Consider the following 9,819-nt stretch of genomic DNA (forward strand, 5'->3'; position numbering starts at 1 on the left):
TGGGATTACAAGCGTGTGCCACTATGCCCAGCTACTTTTTGTATTTTTTGCAGAGATAGGGTTTCACCATGTTGGTCAGGCTGATCTTGGACTCCTGACCTCAGGTAATCTGCCCGCCTCGGCCTCCCAAAGTGCTGGAATTACAGGCGTGAGCCACTGCGCCTGGCCCAGCTCGTTTCTTTACCTGAAAAATGGGAATAGTAGCAGGACCTACCTCATAAGGCTTCTATGAGGAATAAGTAAACTTATGTAAAGCTTGAGTAAGCGCACAAAAATACAAAGCTAATGTTATTATTTTTCATATCGAAATGTGGAAGATCTTCTCACTAACTTTGCAGTTATCCTCAACTCTGTTTTCTAGACTAAATGAAAAATGTTTCAAATAGTGGGATTTATAATATTTTCCTAAGGATAAAACAACCAAAAATTTCCTAAATTATCCAGAGTATCCTAAATTAAACCCATTATAGCAGTCAGCGCTATTCTCTTATTTGAGACCTTTTGTAAGGTCTACAGTACTTAGTCTAGTCCTGTAGTACTTACTTTATTGCCCTTTGGTGGTGTTGACACGGGCTGTTCCCATGGTATAGATAGAACATGTTTTTATTTTTTGCCACTTAAAGGAAACATAGCTAGTGGTAAATGAAGCTGATAGACGAATGGTAGAACTTTGTGTGATTTAGGGGAACTATGTAGGGATTGGGATCAATTGGGATCTGTATTCCAGTTTTTGCTTTACCTTTAAATGTAATTTTGAGTAATTTACTTAATTTCCTTGACACTTGGTTTCCTCATCTTTGGAAATGGGAATGATAATAATGCTTGGCCCACAATGAGCTTCGAATATTAAGTACTTGAGAATAATATTTATACATTCAAAATTCCCATATATGTGCTCACAATTGATAATTATTCTAATGCATTCATTTCTCCTCTTCCCTTGAAACCCTTGGCTGATGCTTTCATAACTCTATAACTCTTCTATGAAAAGCAATCCTTGAAAGGATAGAAGGAATACAGGCTATGATTTTCATCTACTCACAGATTAGTTTAGTATCTCCCAGATTAGAGTGTTTCTGTCATCCACCCATCCATCCATCATTTATCATCCATCTATCCACCTATCCATCATCCATCCATCATCTATCCATCCATCCATCCATCCATCCATCCATCCATCCATCTTGCATGTATTGAGCATCAGCCATGTGGTATGCAAAAAGATTGCAAACATCATCATCATTTCCCAGAGATTTCTGAACATGTGGAAACTGAAGAACTCAACTCAGCTTTTTGGAGTTCTTAATGTTGCCTTAAACCCAAAGATTGAGGAAGTGGAAAAATGGAAAAATAGTAAGAATTAATTCAGGTGACGTTGTTTTGGACATTTTCCAAATGGACTAATTATCCAAAAGCAAGCTGACATTTATATCTGTGGGTTTCTATGCTTGTTAAATTTTTTTTTTTTTTTTTTTTTGAGGAAGTACTCATTGAGCTAAATTTCGTCTAACATCTGGCCATTGTATAAATATAGCAATGAAAACATGTCTAGTTGCCTACACATTAGGTATAAATTTTAGAAATCCAATTAGTGTTTTATTCTTTGTGTGCATTTCCCTTTTTCTTTAGTGTTTGAGCTAATTTTGTGTTTCTACCTAAAACTATAAGAATTCAAATATTTAGCACACATCTATGCAGCAAAATCCAACTAGATTGAACATTTCCTAATGATTGTAAGATATTAATTCTTTATCCGTGCAACAAGCACTTATTGAGTGAAAGGCACTTATTGAGTGAAAAGTCAAGCCTCGTCTCAGTGCCATCGGGTAGAGGTGGGAGTGGGAAGATACAGAAAAAATAAGACACAGTAAGGAGTTTAGAATCTAGTGGAGGAGATAGACACCTACACCAATGATTTCACTACAGTGTGACCAATGCTATAAGTGAGGTACTTATCCACCTGGCTCCTAAGGCATCACTCATCACTCATCTGATGGGTTGCACACTACATACATGATTGTCCTTAGTCTTCCACTGAGAGTGTATAACCTCTTAAAATTGAGAGCCCCTGAAACCAAGAACCCGGTAGGTTAAACCAGTACTCATTGAGCCTACATTATCCATCTGGGTAGGCAGAATCTGCCAAATGGCCTGAGGACGGATCATTTATTTAGCAATACTAGTGGCAGTTGTTTGTGTCTTCACTTTTAGATTCATCATAATGATAGCTGATAACTAATGGTTTATTTTGCATAGATGTGGACATTCAGAATTAAGCCTGTACAAACACAATTTTCACTATCTGTATCAGGGCATCCCACAGTGTATACTCTGCAGGCTCTCAAAAAATACATTTGATTTCATGGGCCTACCACCATTTCCTTTGGTGTTGATTATACTCAAATATCAAAACCTCCTGATCATTCTAAAGGATCATCTTAAGATCTAAGTACAAATGAATTTTTAACTTCATCAAACATGTTTACGTTTTAAAACATCCGAATGTTTATTTTCACGAGCTTAGTAGTACAAGATGCAACATAATTTGTGAAAATCAACCACAATGCTAATACTTTAATATATTATTCCAAATATTAGACATTACAGTTTAAATCTTTTTAACATTAGCTCTAATGTTGGAATAACATTTAAGTTAATAAATAACTGTGAATATAACCATATGTTCAGTCTATTCTCCCCAGTTTATCCTAAATGACAATTTTATTATGATTTGGGTCATAAAAGTGATAAATAATTGTTTATATGTTTTCATAAATTGCATGTTTATTTAATTAATCCTGAAGAAAACCTAGAAATACATTCCAATGGGTTACATAAATTAGATGTATTTTTTAGCTCTTTGATTTTTTTTAACATGAGTGAGTCACACTGTAACTGCTCTTACATTTAGTGTTCATTGCACATAACATTTTTTGAAATGTATTTTCACAGGCTATAGGTAGTCATTTGCAAAAGTGGCCACAATTTTTGATCCTTGAATTAAATGTATTTCGTTTATTTTGGAGAATTATGGGTTTCAAAAGCTACTGCCCTTATGGGACAATCTGTAAAGTACTAAACTCACAAAATTTGTGGTAACGAAAGAGAGTTTTGTTACATTACGCTTTCCAAATAGTAACCACATCTTCCAATAATTTTCGTGTTATAAACACATTAGGAAAGGCAGAATTACCTTTAGGTATTAAATGTTCTGAATTTGCATATTCCGTAGTACTTACAATGGGAATTTATATTGGCTTTTATATTGTTTGATAAGGTTGTCTGTGCCCCTCAGACACAGATGGCTGTGCCATCTTCAGTTGTCACAAAGGCAATTTCTCTGTGAAATGTTCATAACATGTGAGGTTGGTGTCAACATGCTGCAATCGGAGGTTTCCCAGGATTCATCCTACCATTTGAATTTACTGCTCTATTTTGGGATTTTCCTGTTATTATCGAGTTTAAACCAATACAAGTGTTGTCTAGTTTCATGGTCTGAGAACAGTATTCTGTACTCTTTGGAGTCAGATCTCTAATAAGTCATATAGTTCAATTTCATCACATATATTTTCCAAAGATTTCTAATCTTCTTGTAAAATCTTCAATACTGAGCAGCAGCTCTAGCTAGCACCTAGGAGCTGCATTAAGAAAAGGCTCAGATGATAAAAAGATAGTATAAGGGTTTAGGAAAAGCATCAATGGCAGAAATAACGTGTAGGAATCTTAAATTTAGGCAACTACTTAGGTCCAGAAAATATTTCCTTCCAGTATAAAAGGTTAAGGCTCTTTGAAGAAAATGTTATCTTCAACAATGGAAACATACATTCAAATTCTGGTCCCTTGAAAGCTTAAAATCGGACTCTTTCCTTTTTGTACACTTTTGACAAACTATGTGCGTTTTCAGTGTAGGGACCACCTTACAATTTTAGGGTAATTGTACTCTTCCTTAGGGAAGAGACAGTTGGCATTGTTTCATGGCTGGGTATAATTCATTTATGTCTTCCCAGTTTTTCCTCTCTGATCTCTTCTCTGTGTATCTGTCAGCAGTGGTCTCCTGGGAGCAGCACTATGCACTTCATTAATAAGAAGGGATTAAAGAAAAAAGCCCCAGTCTTCTAATACACTTGGATAATTTGGTGTCATCCACAAAGTGATAGACCCCTGCTGCATAGATGTCATTAGAAAGGTACAATTTCATTACTTTTTACTGGCAGAGCCTTGAGTGAAATAAAAAATATGTTGTCTCATATGTAGGGGGAAAAAAGTGCTAAAGCTTTCATTCATTTCATGCCCCTAAAAATAGTAGAATGCAAAAAATATATTTTACGGTTTGCACATTTATATTGCCTTCCTTTAGTAGTCCTTGAAATCATACTTCCTATTAAATATTGAGCAAAATAAAGATTAAAAGAAAATTATTTATGTTCTTAAATCTCAAATGAGATTTATATATTTTTATTAATTAACACACTTGTTTCAAATACCTACTATGTGCCAGGCTCTCTGCTAGCTACTAGAAACAAATTACAAAAACATCATTCACTGTTTTTAAACCCTAACTTATTGAATACTATAATTGGAAGTGAGTGTAAAAGTGAGTGTATATGAAATAAACCATATGGCAGAATAAAAATGATTATAAGCCAGTATATTGTAAGTGTATTCAAAAAATCTGTTGAACACTTCCTTGTTAACTGAACTTATTTTTAAATTGACATGTTTGCTGATGGTTGATACTGCCTTTTGAACTGAACCACCCTGATTTTAAGCCTCTAAGTGGTATATTGTGCAAACATTTGAAATGACGGTGCAAACCATCTTTGGGAGATTTGCACCCTAGTTTCCATAGGTGCCATCCCTGCTAGGAAGTAACCATATGTCACTGGCACAGTGTGTGGTGTGGCCACGCCCCCTGAGAAAGGGGCCTGGGATTTAGGCACCTGCGGTATGCCAATGGCACTGCCAGGCATAACACTGGTGTGATGACTCTCTGGGAATCTCACACATCACTCTTTCCTAGCACCGAAGAGAATCAGGTTTAATAGTGGTCCATTATCTCACTGCCACAGACACACAACTGCCATTAACGCTAAAAAGTGACACACAGTTGGAACCATGCTTGAGAGAAGACAGCCCTTGATCATCAGTTATTCACAAGTCACTCCTTGCAGTGATAGGTTTCTGCTTTCCTTCTAATAGCTTTTGTTCAGTGAAATTGACATTTGCAGTTCTTTGTCTAAGATAACAGCTAGACTAGACTAGTTAAGATGACAGAAACTGGGGTTTCTGGAGAACATTCTACGGACAAAAGGCAAAGCAGGACCAAAAACCAAATTATTTTGACAAGTAAATGAGTCAGTAACAAAAATACTTTAAAAATGTGCTGGGTTATGTACAATAGATCCAGAAATGAAAGATTGGTCTTCTGGTAAGCTTTGAATACAGAGTGATCTGACGTCCTTACCATTTTATTCTACAACCATGTTGTACCTTGTCTGTCATACATTTTAATTCACTCAAATATGATTACACATGCAGTAAAGATTATCAACAAATGTCATGAGAAGTGAGAGGGCAGAGATTGGGACAGGGCCTTTACACCTTCTAGAGCGAACATAGCTTAATAATCAACAAAAAGCCAGGACTCAACTAGCTAAGTTCTTGTTATCCAAAATATGTCTCAGCTAATGTTTAAATATAGATAACCAAAGTTACAAACAAAATCCCCAGTTTTGCCAATAAATTTTTAAAAAATAAGCAAAGTGGTAAAGGGGTTAAAAGCTTAGATCATTAAACTGGTGTGGTGCATTTGAGGGTGTGCACTGAAAACAGATCAACCATTTGATTCCAGAGTACAGATTTCCTTTTTGTTTGTGATTTTTGTATGATGGTAACTTTTCCTCTGCCTCTACAAGATTTTACGAGTCTGCTTGTCTTGCATCTCAATAGGTGCTCTTGTGATTTGGGAAGGGTTTCTGAATATTCTTTTCAAATTTCTGGGCCTTAGTCCCACATTACTTTAGGCAGTGAGGAGGAAGAAGAAATACTATGAATTGAAGTTAGAATTGAAACTTGGGTATTTGTGATATAAATGGAAGGAAGTAACTGATTAGCAGTGACACTGGCTAATGCTCTTTTGCTGAGGTACTCTATAAATAAGGGATTGCTCATAAAAGAGCTTGTTATACTTTCTCTCTTGTATGTGCATGACTGTGACATACTGTATTTTGCCATTGTTAAACTTAGTTTAACAGAATAAATATTCAAATAAGAATTGACCATACCAATATCCCAGTAGAGAGGGAATAAGCTGATAGACGTGTCTTTGAGTTCTGTCAGGCAAGACTTAACCAAATCTTGACACACATTTAAAATTGGTTGTTAATGAAAGGTAACTAGATAAAATAGGTATATATTTGCTTAAGGATATTTTTAAAATATTTCTTTTTTTAGATTTGAAATTCACAATAGGTTTCTTCCTTTCCTCCTTGCTAATTTATGAAATATTTATTGTTTAGACTGACTAATATGACATGAAACAACAAACCTGCACATGTCTAATTTATAATAAATCTGTTTCCTTAATGGGTGGAAGGAAATCTGAGGACAGTTCTAAGGAGTCTTGTCTGCTTTCAGTGCGATCTTCTAGTCATACTGAAGACAATACCTCTCCGGATTGGTCTTTCCCCTTCTTCTCCTCTCCCCGGTCAATGTCAATCACGTGCACCACTCCAGGTTTTAGAATCAGGTCATCCGTCTCTACCTGACTCCTGTTGTCCTCCACCTCCATGTAGCTTCCTTTTGTTTGCTGGGCAGCTTTGCTGAAGGCTTCTTTAAAACGACGTTTGAGTTCAACATCTGGACAGAAGACATACTCATAAAGGCCACCAGCGAGGACAGCTCCTATGATGGGCCCAACCCAATATATCTAAGGAAAAGATGAAAGAGGATAGAGTATAAGTAGAGAGAAGCTATTCCATTGAGCAGCTCATGAATATAATCTAGCTGGGTTCAATTAAGAGTGTATTTGTGTCATGCATCAAAAAGAGGGGAATTGGAGAGGAAATAAGAAAAAACACCAAATCCTCATCAGAGATCCATAAATCATTAAATAGCATTTGAACAGAAAACAAGAAGGAACTGTTTCATCTCCTATTCTCTTTTCATTAATTATGTTCTTTCCATCTTATGATAATCCTTAATGTAAAGAGAGCTCCTCTTCGGTGGTGTTACAAATTAAGCGCACTAAGAATTCTTTAATATAGAAAAAAAATTTCTGGAGAGTCCTTCTCTTATTTTCTCAATATTGCCATCTTTCACTGGTTTTCTGCACAGTCATGATCATCACACAGACTTTATCTTTTGGGGATTCCATTATTCAGGTCAGCATGATCAAAACCAACCCAGCTCTACCACTTAGCAGAGCTGTGAGTGCTTGTATCAGTTACTTAACTTTCAAAGCCTTACTTTCCCCATCTGTAAAGTGGGGATTATAATAATACAAACCTCATAAGGTAAAAGGATTAAGTGCAATAATACTTGTAAAGTACTTAATAGTTTTTAGTTCTTAGTACTATCTGCTCCATTCCCGGCTTCCAAAATTTGGTGATTTGATTTAAATGAAAACCTCATGTGTTCATTACTGTGCAGATAGCTTTCATCTATGTGGTTCTTACCACGGTGGCTTGGTGAAAAAACATGAGTTTATGGCTAGTTGAGAAGTAGCAATTCCACAGGATTAAAATAAATGGAGATTATTATTATTATTATTATTATTATTTTGAGACGGAGTCTCCCTCTGTCGCCCAGGCTGGAGTGCAGTGGGGCGATCTCTGCTCACTGCAAGCTCCGCCTCCCGGGTTGACGCCATTCTCCTGTCTCAGCCTCTCGAGTAGCTGGGACTACAGGCGCCTGCCACCTCGCCCAGCTAAATTTTTGTATTTTTAGTAGAGACGGGGTTTCACCGTGTTACCTAGGATGGTCTCAATCTCCTGACCTCGTGATCCGCCCACCTCGGCCTCCCAAAGTGCTGGGATTACAGGCGTGAGCCACCGCTCCCGGCCGGAAATTATTATTACATATTAGCTATGCACCTAGAATAAAGTTTTGAGTTTGAATGAAGTACAGACATTTGCTTTAGAGCACATGTGTGCCGTAGAATATTAGACATTTATTTAGCAGACGCACTTGGTCAACAGAAACCCTGCTTGTTGAGCACTGTCCCCGAGCCAGCCGTAGTTGGCACTTTTCTTGTCTAATCTCATTTAATTCTAACAATAATCTATGAGATAAATATTATTATTCTTCCCATTTTATGAAAAGAAGAGTGACACTCTGAGAGGGTAAGAAGCTTGCTTAAGATTTTGTGCTTAGCAAATGGTTGAGCTGAGATTTCAGACCTGTCTGACTTCAAACCTCTCATTTGAGGCTGGGCACAGTGGCTCACCCCTGTAATCTCAGCAGTTTGGGAGGCTAAGGTGGGTGGATCGTTTGAGCCCAGGAGTTCGGTTCAGCCTGAGCAACATGGTGAAACCCTGTCTCTACAAAATACAAAAAAATTAGCTGGGCTTGGTGGTGTGCACCTGTAGTCCCAGCTACTTGGGAGGCTGAGATAGGAGGATCACTTGAGCCTAGGGAGGTTGAGGCTGCAGTGAGCCATGATCATGTCATTGTACTCCAGCCTGGGCAGCAGAGTAAGACCCTGTCTCAGACAAACAAACAAACAAACAAACAAAAAACAAAATGAAAACCTCTCTTTTGAAACACTGTTCCAAACACTGTAGTATACTGTTTACCACTGTATTACTCATTTAAAAAAAACATTATGGATGCTTTTTGTTTAAAACACCCTCTGCAAATTAATCTCAGTTTGCATCCTCATTGTAAGATTTAAATAAAATTCAAATTTTAAGCTGAGGCTGAAGACATAACATTGACGGGGAAACTGTTGTTAGAGTGGCTGGAAGAATCGAGTTCCTTTCTTGAACATGAAAAAACCCGTATGAGCCTTTATCTTCTCTATGCTCTTTTAAAGGAGAAATGGGAGCCCTCCTCTAAATGTCTTTGCTCTTTGTTCCTTTAGTAAGGTCCCATTAGACATATACTATTCCACAGGCTACAAATCCCACGAGGGAGACCAGAACAGCAAAATAATTACTACCCTTTCCAAAACGTCTGTGAGTGAGATACCTAGATGCATGTTCTCAACAATAAACAGATCTCAGTGTCAAGTTGCTATTTCAGAATGAAGTCATATGTACTTTAAAGAATCTTTATTGCTAACAATCTAGAAAACGTGTAAAAGTGTAAAGAAAACTAAAATAATTCATTATACTATACAAAAAACCCAATTAATATTTTAATGTTATTCCTAATCTCTCTACCTACAAATATACTTTAAATTAGTTCTAAATTTCATATAACCATTGCTATTTTTAGTAGAATTAAGTTTGGTATAATATAGCATGGGAAACTTTTGGTTTAATCAACAAGCTAAGAATTTTCCTACTATTTAAATTTTAACTAGCTTACTACAACTGACAAGTAATTAATAAAATACATATTTTCATCTACATTTTCAAGTGCTTATAAATTTAACTAAAAGTTGTTAATGACAAAATAGTTTCAATTTAATTTGTTGAACTGAAAGTTGTATTTTCATTATAAGATCAGGGCTGGGCACTGTGGCTCATGCCTGTAATCCCAGCACTTTGGGAGGCTGAGGCAGGTGGATCACCTAAGGTCAGAAGTTCGAGACCAGCCTGGCCAACATAGTGAAACCCTGTCTCTATGAAAAAATACAAAAATTAGCTGGGCGTG

At 36.7% G+C, this 9,819-nt stretch overlaps 1 protein-coding gene across 2 annotated transcripts in view; it reads right to left on the reverse strand.

The window, feature by feature from the left end:
- Positions 1–2,478: 2,478 nt before the first annotated feature.
- AQP4 (aquaporin 4) overlaps positions 2,479–9,819 on the reverse strand; it is a 13,909-nt gene continuing 6,568 nt past the window's right edge. For both annotated transcript variants that reach the window (XM_011939294.1, XM_011939295.1), the window contains one exon: positions 2,479–6,928. In XM_011939294.1, the coding sequence (XP_011794684.1) occupies positions 6,650–6,928 (279 nt within the window). In that variant the 3' untranslated portion in view covers positions 2,479–6,649. The remainder of the gene's footprint in view (positions 6,929–9,819) is intronic.

This window comes from Colobus angolensis, unplaced genomic scaffold (assembly GCF_000951035.1).
Source record: "Colobus angolensis palliatus isolate OR3802 unplaced genomic scaffold, Cang.pa_1.0 Scaffold18, whole genome shotgun sequence".
In the NCBI taxonomy this organism is placed as follows: Eukaryota; Metazoa; Chordata; class Mammalia; order Primates; family Cercopithecidae; genus Colobus; species Colobus angolensis.